Here is a 19,118-nt window from a genome sequence, read left to right as displayed (position 1 = left end):
TAAAAATTATAGTTTTTCCTCCGAAATTCGGCGTTCGGGGAGGTTAGAAAGAACTGACCCTTAAGGTGGAATCTATCAGTCAAAACGTTTGGAAAGAGGCACTTCGAAAGGGTTCGGCTTAACAAATCGATAACAGCCTTTGAGAAAACCACTTCGCGCTTTTTCTATAAATTCCTCATTACTTCGCGACAGGAACTCCGAGACCTCGGTTTGCGCAACACTTCTATTTTGATATCCACTCAGGACTTGAAAGCCAAAATATGTAATGCAAGCAATAGGAAAATAATTCTAATAAGAGATAAAAGATAACACCGGAATAATGCATGCTCCAGAACGAAAAAGACTGCCCCGCATCCTAACTCTGCTAAATTTCGCACGCACTTAAAATGCTTTTTTTTGTCATCCAACAGGCTCCATCTTATTGCACCAAATGCTTCCTTTGCTTGCCTTTCCCAGTTTTGTTATCGAACTAAGATATCTGCTTGTAAATTCCCAATCTTCATGGGAGGGCGGAGACATAAATAATCTGTCACAACAGAAGCCGAGAACCAGTGCAGACTATCTGATGCTTATCTTGATGGGAACGTCACGTCATGTTTCATAGCATGCCCCACTTATAAAAGCCAGAGTGCCTCAAGGGGCACCTCTAATGAGCACACAGTGGGAACGCTTAAATCATATAGATGAAGACGTGTAATCTTATAACAACTCATATAGACGTCGCAGATGAGAACTCGGCACATGGATTCTATTGTGTAGTCATTTTCGTGCTTTTTTGTATACCTATTCATTTATCGTCTTCATTGTATTTTCGGTAGCATTCGTGTTCCTGATGACTTGTAACACTATCACACATAGAATTTGCATTTTATCTGCAGTTAGGTCACACTTGCTTGTGCTCTTCACTGGGTTCTTTTGCATGCGCTCGATCTCGTTCAAAAAAGCTCTGTAACAGACGTACTGGCCCCCATCTGGCGCAAGAACCAAGCATGAAGGTTTTATTGTATAGTGAAGCCAGCGACAGAGTGGTGTTATGCCAGCGAGTCCTCGTCAAACGTCCGTGCCTCGGAAAAAGGCAATCTGGGTCAAGGCCAGCCCGCAGTCGGCCTGGCGCGATCACCTCGACGGCGTGAACACGCGCGGCGCCCCTCTGGCCCATGTGCAGTGAGTCAGCTGCGCACGTGACAGCGAGCCGGCGGCCGCGTGTCTGGTGGTCTGACGCATGGCGCGGCGACCCCCATTGGCGGAATCTGCCCTGACGACCAGCGGCGCTTCTGATTGGACATTTTGGTTGGACCCGGTGTAAATAAAAGAAGCCCTGCGGCGCGTCGCGATCGGCAGTCCTAGAGAGAGGAGTCCCCGTGTCGGAGTGCCGACATGTGTGTGAGTCAGCGGTCTTAGGCGAAAGGCTGACCTATGTGTTAGAGAAGAGCTCGGCTCTTCGAGTCTCTGTCGGCCCCAGTGCCGAAATTGTAACGCCTCTGTAAATATGCTGTACATAAACCTTGTTTAACTCACCGTCGTCTCGTCCGCTCGTCTTATCAGCTCTGCGCAGAAGCAGTCGCGAGCTGATAAACATACGCTACCAAACGGCTGGTGACCTTCCCGGCGGAGTTGAAAGCAGTGGCGCCTCCGGGGCCGTGTTGGCGTCGCCGTCTTTCGCAACAGTGGTGGCTTCGGCGGGATCGGTCCGTCGTACTCAACAGTGGTGGCATCGGCGGGATCGGTCCGTCGTTCGCAACAGTGGTGGCATCGGTGGCAGCCACGGAGGCAGATTCGCAACAGTGGTTGGCAGCTGCGGGATCGGCCGGCGTCAGCGACATCGATGCGGTGAGTGCCTGATGTTTTCCCCTCAGTTCACCAGACTGCTCTAGCTCAGGTTGTAGTAGTTTAGAGAAGGGCTGTGTGAAGCATTTGAGTGAGCTTTGATCGTTTCAAGCAAAGTCGAAGTGCTTTGAAACCAAAGTTAATGCGGAGGGGGTAAACACGGGAGAGTGAAAAATTGCTTGCGCGTCTTGCTAGTTGACTTATAGTGGGTACGGCAAGTAAATTGTTAACAGGGGCAAACAGCAAGAGGCTAGTGTGAACGATGGAGAACCTTAAAGTGAAGGAACTCATCGAAATTTGTGAGGAACTCGGCATTACTTTGGGCCGTGCGAAACGAAAGCAAGCGATCCTTGAGATCATGAAGGATGAGGGAGTGTCGGCTGAGGAAGTCGATGAGGCCTGGGTGGATATTAAAGCACGCCGTGAGGAAGCTGAAAGGCGAGAAGTAGAAGCTCGCGAAGAAGCTGAAAGGCGCGAAGCTCGCGAAGAAGCTGAAAGGCGCGAACGTCGCGAGGAGGCCGAGAGACAAGAGCGCCTAGAGTTGAAACGACTAGAATTGGCAATCCTGCAGTGTTCGCAGGCGCCTAGCGTAGCTTCTCCGACGATTCAGGTCAGCGGTTTTAGAATTCGGGACCAACTGCCACCGTTCGTAGTAGGCGAGGACATGGCGAAGTATCTCGTCAAGTTTGAACACGTCTGTGAGCGAAACGCTTTGGAGCGGTCTCTTTGGGCGCAGAACCTGTTAGCTCTTCTTCCCGGCGAAGTGTCCGACGCATTAACTTGCTTGTCTAGGGAAGCGTTTGAGAGCTATGACGAGGTTAAGGAAGTGCTCTTGAGACGTTATAAGTTGTCACCCGGGGCTTTCAGGCAAAGGTTCCGGTATGCTGAAAAGGGGAATGAGTCACACGTTGACTTCGCGTTTCGTCCTAAAGCCGATTTAATTGAATGGCTCAAGGGCGAAGGTGTTTATGACGACCGCGATAAAGTGGTGGAATGCGTTGCATTGGAGCAATTCTACCGCTGCATCGAGGATAATGTCAGACTTTGGCTGCAGGACAGACTTGGGGAAGTACAGTTAAATAAGGCAGCTGAGTTAGCTGAGGAGTATTATACTCGCCGAAAGTTGCATAGCAGGGCAGTGCGCGTTGAAAAGGATGAAAGGAAAGAGGGCTTTTCAAGGAAACCTGATCAACGGAAACCCGTTCCGCACCGTAATTTCAAAAAGGACCCGTCTCTTACGAAGGACAGTGTAGGGGAAGGGCAAACAGAAGCGGAGAAATCGAGTGAGGTTTCTACCACACAGGCATTCGAATCGGAAAACAAACGGAAGCCGCTAATCTGCTACAACTGTAAAAAGGAAGGGCACATCGCGAGAAACTGTCAGGAAAAATTTGCCTTCGCAACAATCCGAGAATCAGGAAAAAACATGCGGTTGTTGGAGCCGTATCTCCAAGAAATTATGATCAATGAGAAAACGTGCCGAGCACTTAGAGACTCAGCGGCAACCATGGACGTTGTCCATCCTTCATTGGTGTCTCCGGATGACTTCACAGGAGAATGCGCGTGGATCAGGCAAGTCGCCGAGGAGCAGAGTGTTCGCTTACCAATCGCCACGGTTGTCATTGAAGGCCCGTTCGGTAAGCTTCGCACCGAAGCGGCTGTGTCTGCCGCGCTAAACGATCGTTTTCCTTATCTTTTCTCCAACAACTCGGAGCAGCTTCTCAAAGAGCAGGGCAAATCGTTCTTCCCCAACTTTGCGTGCATGGCCCTCACGCGATCGCAAGCGCGAAAGCTTTCGCGGAGGCTGGACCTGGTTCCATGCGGTGAACTCTCAAGTGACCTTGTCGGCGGGTCGACGGAACCCCAGAAAGGAAAGTTTCCGCATGAGTCATGTGAGCAGTCACGCGAGCGGCCCGTCGCCGACATGACCGGCGCGGTTTCCGGAGAAAGGGGAGACGACATGGCGCCATTGAGTCAGAGCGAGAGGGCTGCAACGCTCTCGCCTGTAGCGGAAAGTTGGAGCGAGCTGCCGAGAGTTGATCGAGAGACGCTCATTCGAGAGCAGAGTGAGGATCTCTCGATTGAAGCGCTAGTGGAAGGCCAAATTGAAGCGCCAGTGGAAAGCCAGAAAAACGCGGCCAAAGTGCTGTCGAAGGAGCACTACGAGAAATCGGGGAAGAAGCGCGCTTTTGAAGTAGGGAGTCAGGTAATGCTGCTGCAGCCGTTCAAAAGGAACAAGCTTGAGGTTGATTGGGAAGGGCCCGCCAAAGTATTATCGAAGCCTTGCGATACAAATTATGAGGTGCAAGTAGGAAGGCGGCAGAACAAAATTTACAATTTGATGAAACCCAATGTTCAACATCAAGCGGTCGTAAATCAGCTGTTGAAGGCTTCAGAGGAAGAGGAAGCAGAAAATTTGAGTTCTAGTGAGGTGATCGAAGGGAGATCGAAAGTAATCCGAGAGCAGATAAACCTAGAGCCTAGCTTAAGTGAAGGAGGACCTGAGAAAGAGGACCTGAGAAAGATTGGTTCCGAGTTTGGAGACGTGCTTTCGGACCGCCCCGGAAACACGAGTGTGATCGAACACGATATCGAGCTAAGCGGTGAGGAGTCAATCCGTAGCAGGCCGTATCGTTGTTCCCTTGTGCAACGTCGCAAGTGTGAGCCGCTCTTGGTGCCGCATAGGTATCGCCGCCTAAAAGTGGCCGGTTACTGAGGTGGAGCATGTTGCTCCACAGCGCAACTTTGACGTTCGCTAGAAAAAAAAAAGGGAAAGCTAAACGCTAATGCAGGTGCATTGAGCAGTGCGTTCTAGCTAGTACTTTCTCAACCTTTCGGTTTCTCGCTGGCGATTCGGGGCAAAATTTTGACCTCATCACGACCTGGGCTGAGCGCTCTCGTTTAGAGTGATCTCAAGGGGCCAACTTTGTGGTATTCTAATTCGTTACGTTGTTGTACGTGGAAAAAAACTTTGAGTTGTCATTTTAAGAGTCTTGTGTCCCACATGTGCCTCTTGATGTAGAGGGAACAAAATTCCGATAGACACGTAGATAGGTATATGTTGTACTATACTTTGTCTGGTGTTCTGTCGGGTAACCGAGGGCACTTGCGTGTGTCGTGTGTTGTCTGTTGTCGATCCGTTCTTGGCAAGTTGCAGAACCATCGACAAGTGCTGAAACCGAAGATGGTCAGAAGAGACGAGTGAAGCTGGTCGACAAGTTGTGGCGACAAGCCAGTGGAGCTGGGATCCGTCGTCAAAAATGGGATGTGTTCCCGGAACAGTCTGGAGCTGTATTCTCCCCATGGCCCTGGAGGCGAACCTGGAGGGACCTGGCGAACGAGCGCACCTGACATCCGAGCCCCGTGGAAGCAGCTCGTCTTTCCGGTGCATTGTCTGGCGGCGGGGGTGCTGTTATGCCAGCGAGTCCTCGTCAAAAGTCCGTGCCTCGGAAAAAGGCAATCTGGGTCAAGGCCAGCCCGCAGTCGGCCTGGCGCGATCACCTCGACGGCGTGAACACGCGCGGCGCCCCTCTGGCCCATGTGCAGTGAGTCAGCTGCGCACGTGACAGCGAGCCGGCGGCCGTGTGTCTGGTGGTCTGACGCATGGCGCGGCGACCCCCATTGGCGGAATCTGCCCTGACGACCAGCGGCGCTTCTGATTGGACGTTTTGGTTGGACCCGGTGTAAATAAAAGAAGCCCTGCGGCGCGTCGCGATCGGCAGTCCTAGAGAGAGGAGTCCCCGTGTCGGAGTGCCGACATGTGTGTGAGTCAGCGGTCTTAGGCGAAAGGCTGACCTATGTGTTAGAGAAGAGCTCGGCTCTTCGAGTCTCTGTCGGCCCCAGTGCCGGAATTGTAACGCCTCTGTAAATATGCTGTACATAAACCTTGTTTAACTCACCGTCGTCTCGTCCGCTCGTCTTATCAGCTCTGCGCAGAAGCAGTCGCGAGCTGATAAACATACGCTACCAAACGGCTGGTGACCTTCCCGGCGGAGTTGAAAGCAGTGGCGCCTCCGGGGCCGTGTTGGCGTCGCCGTCTTTCGCAACAGTGGTGGCTTCGGCGGGATCGGTCCGTCTTTCGCAACAGTGGTTACGACTGAACCTCGGCCTTTTACTGCCGCGTGGCGTCCATAAACCAATCCTGACCTGTGTGGGGGAAGGTACTATTCAGTTGGATTGGTTATATCGCGAGAATTGACCATACCGTGCTTATAGTTCATATCACCTCTATCTTAGTAAGCAACGCTCCTTTTGGCAAGATCCCTTCTGTAAGCACCCCTTTTTTCGAAAGAACCTGGAAGATTGATGTCACGTTTCACTACGCCAGATTATTGAACTCATACTGACTAGGCGCTTGTGCACGTGCTGTATAATGTGCTATATTTCTGTCTCTTTCCTCTCGTCATTTCAATCTCTTTTTCCCTCGTGTTGGGTAGCAAATTGGTTATCCCTAGCTGGTTGAAATCCGTACATTTCCTTCTCTATCACTCTCTTGTTTTTCTTCCAAAGGCAACGACTGTGCGGTCAACCCCACCACAAAGATGTTGTTTTGTTTATTTCACTCTACGAGAAAATTCCAGTGCTTTCTTGGACTTTTTACGACCTGCTTCAGTGAAATTGATAATGTGGCAATTATAAGGGAGATAATTACTATCTAGTCACCCATTTTTATTCAAGTATATTTCTCATAGGACCTGGTCGATCTAGTTTTAGGGGCGAAGCTCCTTATAGCGGCACCCGTTCGTTTCTCGTAGTCGTAGTAGTAGTAGTACTGTGTAACCAGTCTTACAATTTGACCTCCAAGGCAGTACCAGTGAGAGATTTCTTCTGTGCGTTGTTGAACAATAAAGAATTCTCAGCGTACACGTTAACTAAAAGCTGAATTCTCCTGTCTGTCATTACCCCTTAGCAGCCATTGGCATGTACATTGAGCACTATCTCACAAGAAAGGGTTGCTACGTTATACTCGCTGGGCATAGCCTCCTTGGTTTTAGAAAGGTTTAGCGAGCGTTGGGCCGCAGTGCCACGAATACAGTGAACTAGTATGTACCATGAACTCGAGGTGGTTAAAGGTGGGAAGTAGACACGAAGCGCAAGCCATAAGAAAGTGTGCGTGTGCCACCTCTCGTTTAGTCCTTGGAATGTACGCTGGATGGCGGTACTTCTACATGCGGAATATATGATGAAAAGATGCGAGATGGTGTTACTTCGAGTGTTGAATAGATGGACGATTGGACATACAGACAGATGCATGGACGGACTCGCGAATGGCTGCACCGACGGATTGACGCATGGACGAACTCAGGGCCGAATGCTTGGATGAACGCAGGGACGGACGCATAGATGGACGTGCGGACGCACGAACAGATGCATGCACGGCTGGGCGGATGGACGCACGGACGGTCATACAGACGGATGCATGGACGGACGGAAGCAAGAAAGAATGGACGGACGGATGCTTTGCCCCTCTCTCCATCATTCACCCCGTGGATATGCTGCAATTTTTTTTTATCAAAAAGTAAGGGCTACTGCATATTATTTCAAAGAGGCAATACAAAAACGATCGGTTCACCTGACTGACATAAAATACTGGCATTATTGAGCGCATGCCTGTTGAAATGTACACTGGCTTCACACATGTGAAGTGAGCAGCCCTTCTAGCAAAAAAAAATGAACAGACAGTAATGACATTCGATGCGAGAGCAAGAAATTGATATTTTAATATATATTAGATTTTACGTCCCGAAACCACCATATGATTGCAGTAATGCCATAGAGGAAGACCGCAGAAATTTATACCACAGCACAGGAGCCTCAAACATTTCGCCCACCGAAATGCAACCGCCGTGGTCGGGATTCAACACGTTTTTTTTCCCTGTCAGCAGCAGAGTACCAAACCCACAGTTCTACCATTGAGGACTACTTAAAATGTTACACGAAGAAAGGCTTCAGCAGCTCACTCCTTTCGGAAACGTGCCTGCTGCAGCAAACATTCGGACTGTCTGTGGATTTAACATAAACATTGCGATGAGAGGATGACACGTACAAAGCTATGAGCTGTCTGCTGGTGCCCTGCAAAAAAGCTGACTACAGCGAGCGACCATGCCTGTCCTCACACAGCGTGCATTTCCTGCCAGAAGCGCCTTCTGGCTCTTACCTCCATGCCACTCGCGCCACATAGGTAGCCGGCTTAATCTATGTTCGCACCGCATTCGCCGGCACTGCCCGCGCGTTTTCGCTAGGACAAAGAACTTACAACGCACGGAGAGTTGTTAGTGGTTTGAACGTGACACGGAACGTGAGGACAATCAAAACAACACTTTGACCGCAATAAAAATAAAATAAAAGCAAGACACGGAGCGTGACGGTGACGACAACAATGACAGAATAACTGGGACTGGAGTGACTATATAATTTGTATCGCAATAAAATTGTTAACCAGATTACCCTATTTTGCACTCTGCTACGGCAAGCTCCGTGGTACGTTTCCAGATGCCATTGTTTGCCATTATGCATACCAAAGGAAATGTGGCACTGATGGCGCCACGGGAAGAAATTAATTCGCCGTTCTGTGCCCGCCAGCTCATGAGCTTATGGTAGCCCAAGTACCTTAAGAGTATGAACTGAATAGGATAACATTGCGCTCTAACGAAATATTTTAAATGCGAAGCATTTCTTTTTGACATCTATCTATCTATCTATCTATCTATCTATCTATCTATCTATCTATCTATCTATCTATCTATCTATCTATCTATCTATCTATCTATCTATCTATCTATCTATCTATCTATCTATCTATCTATCTATCTATCCGCCTACGTCTGGGTGCTGTTATGATCACGCCCTTAACTTGAGGTACACAGAAATTAGTACGGGAGGGTAAGGGGGTTATCGAATACGACTCGCTGGTAATGACATTATTAATGCCACAATCTCGTCGCGTACGTCGTCAAGCACTTTCCAAAAAAACAGTGACACACACCAGGGGCCGGGTATGCGCTACTGGTATACGGGTATGTGCCACTGGTGATAAACATGTTATATCTTTCTAGGAACAGTCAGAACACACATGAATGGGTAGCTTTAACGCTTGAGCATGAAGAAAAAGCTGCCATAGGCAGCGTTGACCGGACGAATGCAAACAACAAATGTCTGTGTACCAGCAAGATACGAAGCCTTGTATTATGCATGGCAATGAAGTATTCTACCACAGAGCCACGCCAGGCCTCACATGTACTCTTCGAATAGACTCTAATGTTCATGTAATGTAAATTGTAATTGCAGTGCTGGCTATCCGATTTTATAAACATTACGTATGTATCTCTGTGATACAGCCGCCATGTCGGGTTAACGTAAATAATAGTTAGGCGACATCCGCTCAAGTTTACTTGTGTAGCAGTATTGAGGGCTACCATCCTTTCGCTTACCAGCGCGAACACCAGTGCTTCATGTCAGCTTACCGCTTCTGGTGTTGCTAATATCCATGTTGCTGTTGACATAGTTACGCAAATGTAAACAAGTGCTAATATAAAACCTACGTGGCTGCTTAACGTGTGTGTGTGTGTGTGTGTGTGTGTGCGTGTGCGTGTGCGTGTGTGTGTGTGTGTGTGTGTGTGTGTGTGTGTGTGTGTGTGTGTGTGTGTGTGTGTGTGGATTTTCAAATAAATTCAGCACCACCTCACAAAGCTCGCAAAGTCTCGTTCGATAAAAAAAAAATAAACACGTTGACTTTCTATCCTCATGCTTCGAAAAACATCGTTTCTCAAGGTACGTGGGGTTTGCATATTCTTACTTTTTTTTCTTTTAGTGAGAGAAATACCGGCAATGGTGATATGAGGAGATTCAATGAGTGCGTACTTTTTTGTGTATTTAGTTGAAATGTACAAATAATGGCGTTACGAAAGAAGTAATTGTTGTGTATGAAAAGGGAACCCATCGCCGACAAATTGGCCTACACATAGAAATAATGGTGGGAGGGGACAAGAAAGAGAGGACGGGCTGAAAAGCTAAGCTGTTTAGAACAAATGAAGTACCCTACACTGGCTGATGATATAGGCGATCTTCACTCTCCGCACATTTTCATTACGCCTGCACCATTCTATTAACTAGCGATGGCAGCACTCCCTATCTCTGTTCCCGACAATTCTGTATATGTAAGACGGGGAGTGAAAGTCAGCGCTGCTCACTGTGGTGGCAGCAATATAAGTTAATAATTCTAACAAAACATTTTAAAGGGTTTCCTTCATACAGACCACTTTTCTGGTCGATGTTCTACGCTCCAGCATGAAAATTCATCACGCTGACTTAAGCGAGACAGCGTCTGCTTACGCGCCCTTGTAAGAGATAAGCAAATCTCGTGGCCCCGAATGGCTTTCGTGCTGAGTTCGCATTCGTTGTGGCGTACGACAGCAAGTCCGATTAGCCACGCGGCGAATTACCCGTTGCAGATAATGTGTAGGGAGCCGTGCGACACGAGTCACAAAATGTGTTAGCAATGCAATATTACACGAAAAAGCTAAGCCACGAGAAGGCCACGAAACTTGTCGTATGACATCGGGTGTACAATATCACTTAATCCTAACCGGAAGGCCATTCACTCACTGAAAGCTCGGATATCCCTGTCATCGGTTTTTGCCGTTAGTCGACGTATGCTGACATCAGTACGCGAGTAATAACCGACAGGAAATTGGCAGAGATAGAAGATGAAAAAGCACAAGTGACCGGATATCAAACAAGTATTACTAATAATAACATTAGTAATCTACACTATGCTGGCATCCGTATTGACCAGCGTCAGTGTCTGAGGGATTAACGTTTTCGTCATCATTCACTGAGTTTTCTTGTGCATCCATCTGATATATCTGTAGTTGTCGTGGCGATGAGAGGAAATAACTGGTCGTAGGCATCTAAAGATTAGTAACAGTGGCTCGCTGGACAATTATAACTTCTTATTCGGCCATCAGTGGCACCTTTAGTACACTTTGTGTTTACCCAGGCAGAACTATACACGTGGAACGTTTTATTTGTTTTTAATGAATTCATGACTTCGTGTGTTCCTGTCTTCCATGTACATACACATTATAATGATCAGTTTAGAGCACTTATATGTATATTTCATGTAGTTCTAGTACATTGGCCGTAGTTTTTGTACTCTCAAACGTTTACAGGGAAGTTGTCAGTTATAACCGCTTGTTTTTTTTTGACCGGTGTTTGTCAGTTATAACCATAAGTGTCAGTATCGATGGAAATAAAAAATGCTAAAATGGAATATTGAAGCTTCCAATAAAAAAAATCTCCAAAGCAGAGATGTGGGCTTATTCGACGATCGAGAAGTGCAAACGACTGTGCACTTGTAAAAATGCAAGTCTTATTGTCGACAGTATACTTGGAAGAAGACAGGTCCATTGTTGCAATTCCAGATCGAGCACACCTTGTTTACAGATATTTACATCAATATCTATGCAAGTTACTTCGCATTAATAACCATGGCTGATGACAGGTCACCTCAACGGTGGTAGCTTCAGAGCAATACCTACACCTTGACATTCAAAGCTTTGTAAAAACGTTATAGTAGCCTTTTCAACAGTAACAGTGTATTGAGCTCTAAGGCATACACATTATTGTCCTGATTTAAACCCATTGAGCTTCCCTTACAAAAATTAATAAAAAGCGCCAAAACTTGTATAACTACTAAGTGAACCCCGTACCCATATGGCCAGTGAGCTTCATATTTTGCTGATCACATCGAGAGAAAGATGTGCAAATATGATTGCTTTTCATTATCACATGATGGCAGCAGAGCATTCTTCCAAACGAGCATTATTAGTTACGTCATATACTTCACTTCCATTGCTCGCTGCGTCGTCCTCAATTTAAGCTGAACCCTCTTTGTAAGTCTCCAGGTTTCGGCTCCTTGGCTAAGTACCGGCAAGATACAGCTGTTATATACCTTCCTCTTGAGGGATAGTGGCAATCTACCTGTCATAATTTGAGAGTGCTTGCCAAATGTGCTCCACCCCAATCTTATTCTTCTAGTTACTTCAATCTCGTGGTTCGGCTCCGCGATTATTACCTGCCCTAAGAGGACGACGCAGCAAACAATGGAAAGAAAAATGGTAGGTGTAACCTTAAGAAACAAGAAGAGAGCAGAGTGGATTAGGGAACAAACGGGTGTTAAGGATATCATAGTTGAAATCAAGAAGAGGAAATGGACATGGGCCGGGCATGTAGCGCGTAGACAGGATAACCGCTGGTCTATAAGGGTAACTAACTGGATACCCAGAGAAGGCAAGCGGGGTAGGGGGAGACAGGTTAGGTGGGCAGATTAGATTAGGAAGTTTGCGGGTATAAATTGGCAGGAGCAAGCACAGGACCGGGTTAAGTGGCGGAACATGAGAGAGGCCTTTGTCCTGCAGTGGACGTAGCCAGGCTGATGATGATGATGATGAGGATGATGATGACGATACTTCACTTTGTTTGGCTTGGTCAATGCAGCTGCAGTAATTTGTAGTGAAAGCACAATGAGACACCAGCAAGCCGATATGCGGCAGCACATCATCAAACTGATACCCATTTTTTTTGTACATGCAATAAGAACAAATAAACTTGAAAAAACATAAATGCGTGCTCTCTGAAAGCGCGTGTGTGGTAATGCACCTACATAAACACACTAATAAAATAAATCAGTCCGGAATTCGCACTATTCCGTAAATCTGACGTTTTTGTTTCCTGCATCGTTAAATACCATTCTCTGAGAATATAACGTGACTAGCTTAGCAACGAGTAATTATCGGGCTGATTTATTTAAACAGAAAAATGTGCAATAAGTAGAGCGCTTATCGTCTCATCAATATAACATCAAGATATGCGTGAAAGTGAACCAAAGGGCAAGTAGGGGCACCCTAACGCTATATACTAATCTATATTTGCAGTGATCTCCCAGACAGAAATATTTCATTATTATGCGTGAATTTAACTCTAATATCGTCAGTTTCAGCATCCGAAGCTTCTTAATAGGGGTTGAAGCTTCATTTTAAATGTCGCGTCGACTTTTCGGCACGTGACATTTCTCATTTGAATAAAAATGTAATTTTGTATTTTCGAGACATTTTCTGAATAAAATTTTCGGAAACTTTGTATGTTCGGCCAACGACCCACACAGACGACCCGTACATCACTTTTAACGATCAGCAACTACGTAGCACCTAGTAGACACCATGAAAATCTATTACGTTGTGGTGTTTGGTGCGGGAAGCTCATGGTGGCATCTCTACTCACATTTTCTTTTCGCGCGTTCACCAGCTTATCAAGCGGCGTTGGACGGTGAGAGTTGTGTTTTCGGGATTGTGTAATTGCAGAATTGTACTTTACTAATAAAAAACTTCTTTTTCTAATTAGTATCCTATCAATCTAACAGTGCGTATATTTACGGTGTTTGTTCAAGCTTTTTACGCGGTGCCTGCCCACGTTGGGGTGAAACAAAACAATTTCATCATTTGTTGGGCATTCGAAGCGGCCACTCTCTTAGCATAGTCGACGTCGACGTTGCATCGTGAGCCTGCTTAGTGCGAGAAAGTTAATAATTACATTAATTAACTACTACGGTATAAACGAATGATCGAGTGCCAATTCAAACTGTCAGAGACATCACACACTGCATTCTCGCCAAATATTTCCTCTACCTTACTCAACGGGAAAGAAAAAAAAGGAAAAAGAAAGAAAGAATGAATGAAAGAAAAAAGAAAGAAAGAAAGAAAGAAGAAAAGAAAGAAAGAAATAAAGAAAGAAAGAAAGAAAGAAAGAAAGAAAGAAAGAAAGAAAGAAAGAAAGAAAGAAAGAAAGAAAGAAAGGATGAACGCAGCAAGTTGCAAGCAAGCGAGCAAACAAGCATAGATTCCAGCGGCCTCAGAAATGGGAAGAAAATTGTCGCTAAGCTTCGGTGCACTTTTCAGATAAAGCTCCACGTCGCCTGTGATGCCTTAAGAGAGGCTTATCAAGCGGGAGTGGGGATAACTTTGATCTCACCAACGCCCTTGCAGTGGTGACAGAGGTTTAGCCCCGGTTCAACAAACTTGCCTCCCTTGTTGTTTTGTCTCTGCTCTTAGCAGCAGCTGTTGTGTACGTTGGCTGCGATAAATTTAAGCACTATAGCACTGGAGCAGGGGCTTGACAGGCGCTTACGCTGTCGTATAGGCGTTCCTCAAGCATTACTCAGAGACAAATGATTAAGTATTGTGGCCTTTGGCTGCGACCAACGCATCTTAATGTGCCATGTCTCGAAAAGGGATCAATCATTCAACGCGCTCGGGAACAACCGTACATTCTTAGTTATGGAATACGCAGTGTACACTTGCACGTGTACCAATCTCAATACAAAACTTGGAGTATTAACCAGTGGCACGGTTTGCGTGTACAGAAATAACCCTCAGAAAAAAAAAAGTCGGAGGGAGTACTACAGTCTTATATATTTATTTATTTATTAGTATATTTATTCATTAGTGCAACCTACATCGCCTAAGTGGGCATTATTGTAGGAATGGGGGGTTGAGGAAAAAATTAGTAATACAGTCGAACAAAGCGCATGCTCGCGCCGTCGAAAATGGCTTACATTTGCGCAGCAGCTCCTGCGCATTCACAAAAAGCACAAATCTTGTAGTGACGAACAAAAAGCATCGGATGGAATATCAGCAACACGCGCATCCAAAATATTTCAACCGTGAATGCTAAAAGGAAAAAAAAAACAGAATTGGTAGAGCACTGGACACGTTATTCTAGAGGTTAGGCTTGGGCGCTACCGGCGTTAAGTTGTATTTAGGCCCGATTTAAAACTACTGCAATATATAGATAACTCCCATGAAACCCTTATACGTTCCAGTATGTAGCTTCCTTTCCTGTTGGTTTCATGCGGTTTTGTCAAAGAAGAATGAGTAGCCCTTGATCTATTTCATTTATCTCTGTCATTCGCGAAAGCGTGAAAGGTAAGCATCGTGAAACAGACCAATGAAAAATAAAAAAAAATGTTGAGACACACAAAAGACACCGCTCAATTTAGAAACAGAAGACGATAGTCGTGAAAGATAAATAAGAGCGCTGCATATTGATAGATTTAGAAACAATACTCGATAATTTATCAAGCGAAGCAATAACCAAAAACAAATAAGGAGCTTTTCCAAGCCTTTTTTTAGTTTTGCTCGTCGCTATCCGTGCACTCTCCCCAAATTACATCTGTTGTTACACAACGTTGAAGACCTGTTTTTACGCTAAGAAAAATGCATTGTCTCTAACTGTGATAATAGATTGTTGTAACTACTCCGCCTTGAAACAAAGATTTAAAGAAACGATTAGAAACATCACGGTTAAAAACTACGTACCCAAACTTATAACCGTACAACGAGAAAATAGAGGTCAGAAATAGTTCCGTATCTTTACGATGTATTCACACAAAAGTGAAAGTGTAGAGCTCCAGTTTACAAAAACAGAAGATAAAAACAAGAAAAACAACAACTAAGCTCCGCCCCATCCATTAACGTCTGTAGCGATCAGGATCTCACGCAGCAAATTACGAAAGGAAAAGGTCAACGGCAAGCTGCTGTCTCAATTGTCACTAACAGCTGATACGGAGTGGCAGCAAGGAGTTGTCAGGGACGCCTCTGGGAGCAGATAGATACATAAAAAAAGAAGCCGGTTGGGATTGATTCTACTCTCGAACCGCTATAAAGGCTATAACAGCTATAAAGGCTACCCGACTGTCGAACAGCTATAAAGCAAAGCAGTGTTATCGGTTTGAAACTTGTCCATTGGCTGCAAGTGACGGGTTGGGAGAAGTGCAAAACAACACAGGGCGATATTGGCTGTCGAGCGAATGATACACGTTGACGGAAAAGCAGCCTTCACAGCAGCAGCGCCGAATTCATTTGGTGTCTCTGGGAGGATGTATGTCAATACGTGGTCAAGAACTTGAGCTGAAACTCGCATGGTCACACATGCAGTTGATCAAGACGATTCGAAGGTGAGATTCATCTTTGTATCTTTTTTTTTCTGTGTCGGTTGAATTCCCATTGTACCCGCGTTTCTTGTTCCTTTTTTGTTTTGGCATCTACCATAAATGTACGTACATTTATGTGCACAAAACATAAAATACTGAATGAAATCTAAAATACAAACTTTCGGACCCGTGTACTCATGTTGATGGAATCTTGAAACCACCATATAGAATAGTGACGCACAATAAAAAATCACAGCACATCCACGGAGTGAATGATGATGAGTGGAGCGATGCATTCATCATACGTCCGTGCCTCTGTCAGTCCATTTGTCTTTGCTTCTGTCCGTCCGTGTGTCCGTCCATGCGTGCGTCAGTCGACCATCCGTACGTCCATCCGTACGTCCATCCATCCATCCATCCATCCATCCATCCATCCATCCATCCATCCGTCCATCCATCCATCCATCCGTCCGTCCGTCCGTCCGTCCGTCCGTCCGTCCGTCCGTCCGTCTGTCTGTCTGTCTGTCTGTCTGTCTGTCTGTCTGTCTGTCTGTCTGTCTGTCTGTCTGTCTGTCTGTCTGTCTGTCTGTCTGTCTGTCTGCCTGTCTGTTCGTTTTTCCGTCAGTCCATCCATCTGTCCGTCCATTCATGCATCTGTCTGCCTGTCTATCCATGCATCCGTTCATCTAATGAACATATCAGGTACCGCCATCTCACATCTTTCCATCCTATAGTCATTGTATAGAAGTACCAATATCCAATCGAGATTTCAAGGACTAAACAAGAGCTAGTTACCTACTAATACTATACTACTACTGGTACTACTGCCAGTAATACTATTACCACCACCACCACCACCACCACCATCACCACCACTACTACTATTACTACTACTGCTTCTACTACTACTACCACTACTACTACTACTGCTGCTACATAGATAAGAGGCGCACGACCCACGGCATAAGGAGCTTCGCCCCTAAAATAAGGAATCTGCAAGATTGTGACACATGTTAATGGCATCCAACCTGCACCCTTGAATTATACGGAACGCTGTCTCCTAGCAACGAAAAAGACACAATGTTGTTGCTTACAGAAGGCTTATTTGACAGCACTGGTTTCGTTTTCCGGTGGGAGCACTGTCGCGCCTTATTTTCACAATTCACGGGATTGTTTTACGCGTAGCAAAAAATGAGCAGGCAACATTAGTACGCTGTTGAAAGTCGCGCAATCAGATGTCGTTTCACCATGCGCACATCTACCTCGCTCACCTCTTGAAAGTTAGAGAAACACTTTCGAAGTTGCAAACTAAATATGCTAATTATTTAGGTGTAATAACAAAAGTTGGAGTGGCTACTAAAGCATACCGGAAACAAGAAATACTAGGTTTTGTCCACGTAACGCCGTTCCTTATTTTTTTAAAGTCATGTTGCGTGGTATCTGGGACGTCATATATTTATATATATATATGTATATATATATATATAGTTCACTCTATTATTATTAAAAATGACCTGTCTCTCGCTGTTTCGTTGCTTCGTTTTATATATTTCATGTCTGTTGCACACATTTTTGTCCTTTTTTCTTCTCTCCTCTGGTGCTGTTCCTACTTTTTCATCAGAATATTACTGTTGAGCACAACTGACAATGATATGTCTGTAAATGGCCCCAATACTAGCCAATGACTAAGCGGCCATACAGCGTTTGCAATGAATTTGTATTTATTTCATGCCAATAAACTTCCATAAATTCATCATGCAGTCAAAGTTCATTCCAAATTGTCATCATTCTAACTAGGCTTTCGCCTTCACGTGATCATTATAGTCAATTGGCTTCTCCGTACCTTTGGGCGAAGTGCGCTCAAGGGCCCAGCGTAAAATAATCGTTCTAAGCTCGTGAAGCACAACCACTTCACCCACGCTCAGACGCAGGAAGTGCTCAAACCAGTCGTGTAATTGACAAATCTAAGGAGAGGAGACTGCATCTTCAATTTACATTCGAGGTGATTTGACTTTAAAAAAACACGCCGAAGGCGTTCATACAGGAAATGTACAACGTGAAATATTAGGATGGACACGAACATATATATGCGCATATGCCATGGGAACGATGGGAATGCCGGACGTGGCTTGGCGAAGAGTTTTTCCGTTTACTCATAAATCTCTCGCGTGTGTTGATATCCATTAATAAATCCTCTTGCACCACCCGATGAAATAGCGGAGAACTGGTTTTGAACTCTTCCGAGAGTGGATTTTCATTGTGAAAGAGGCGAATGCGAGCGTGCAGTATATGTAGTCACCCACGAGGCACGCCGAAAAGTCATCGGTTAGGCTGGTGTGCCTGCGTCATGAGTTCACCGAGCAGAGTGGTATCGAAAATTGTGCTTTCAATTTCCCTGCGTTGAAGCGGTGACACAAGCTGCGAGAAAAAGCGAAACGAATGAGGAATACACGTCAAGATTGAGAACCACCACTCAATTATTTTCATGAAAGTACTGAGCCTTTCAGTGTCCTTTCTTTTTAAACCACAGTGACACGAAAGTCTGGCCACACATTTTACTATTCTGCAGAACGCCCTCCCTAGCACCAACCAGTACGAGCAGTCGGAGAAGCCTGGCAAAAATGAAAATGAATATAAAAAATGACAGCGTATCGACGGGGTGAATGATGGAGAGTGGGGCGAAGCATCCATCCGTCCATTCGTTGTTGCCTCCGTCTGTCCATGCGTCCGTCTGTGTGACCGTCCTTGCGTCCTACCCGCCGTCCGTGCGTGCGTCTGTTCGTGCGTCCACACGTCCATCCATGCGTCCGTCACTGCATTCGTCCATGCATCCGCCCCTGTGTCCGTCCATGCGTGCATCTGTCCGTGCAGTCATCCGTGCGTCCGTCCATGCATCTCTCAGTGTGTCTATTCGTCCATCTAGTCAACACTAGATGTACAACAATCTCGCATGTTTTCATTACATATTCCGCATATAGAAGCACCACCACCCAGTGGACATTCCTACGAGTAAACGAGGCGTGGCACACGCACACTTTCTTACGGCTTGCGCTTCGTGTCTACTTCCCACCTTCAACCACCTCGAGTTCATGGTATATACTAGCTCACTGTATTCATGGCACTGTGGCCCAGCGCTCGCTAAACCTTTCTAATACCAGGGAGGTTACACCCAGCGAGTATAACGTAGCAACCCTTTCTTGTCAGATAGTGCTCAAAGTACATGCAAATGACTGCAAATGGGGAATGACACACAGAAGAATTCGGCTTTTACTTTCTTACGGCTTGCAATTCGTATCTACTTCCC

At 45.9% G+C, this 19,118-nt stretch overlaps 1 protein-coding gene across 1 annotated transcript; it reads left to right on the top strand.

Annotated features, from left to right (window-relative positions):
• Positions 1-1,030: 1,030 nt before the first annotated feature.
• Positions 1,031-4,812, top strand: LOC142774673 (uncharacterized). The gene is made up of 2 exons (XM_075875346.1): positions 1,031-1,695; positions 1,775-4,812. The coding sequence occupies exon 2, from the start codon at positions 2,090-2,092 to the stop codon at positions 4,541-4,543; it is 2,454 nt and encodes an 817-aa protein (XP_075731461.1). The 5' UTR covers positions 1,031-1,695; positions 1,775-2,089; the 3' UTR covers positions 4,544-4,812.
• The last annotated feature ends 14,306 nt before the right edge of the window (positions 4,813-19,118 follow it).

This window comes from Rhipicephalus microplus, chromosome 2 (assembly GCF_043290135.1).
Source record: "Rhipicephalus microplus isolate Deutch F79 chromosome 2, USDA_Rmic, whole genome shotgun sequence".
In the NCBI taxonomy this organism is placed as follows: domain Eukaryota; kingdom Metazoa; phylum Arthropoda; class Arachnida; order Ixodida; family Ixodidae; genus Rhipicephalus; species Rhipicephalus microplus.
The sequence above is the reverse complement of the archived record's forward strand: the minus strand, read 5'-3'. Positions and strand labels throughout refer to the sequence as shown.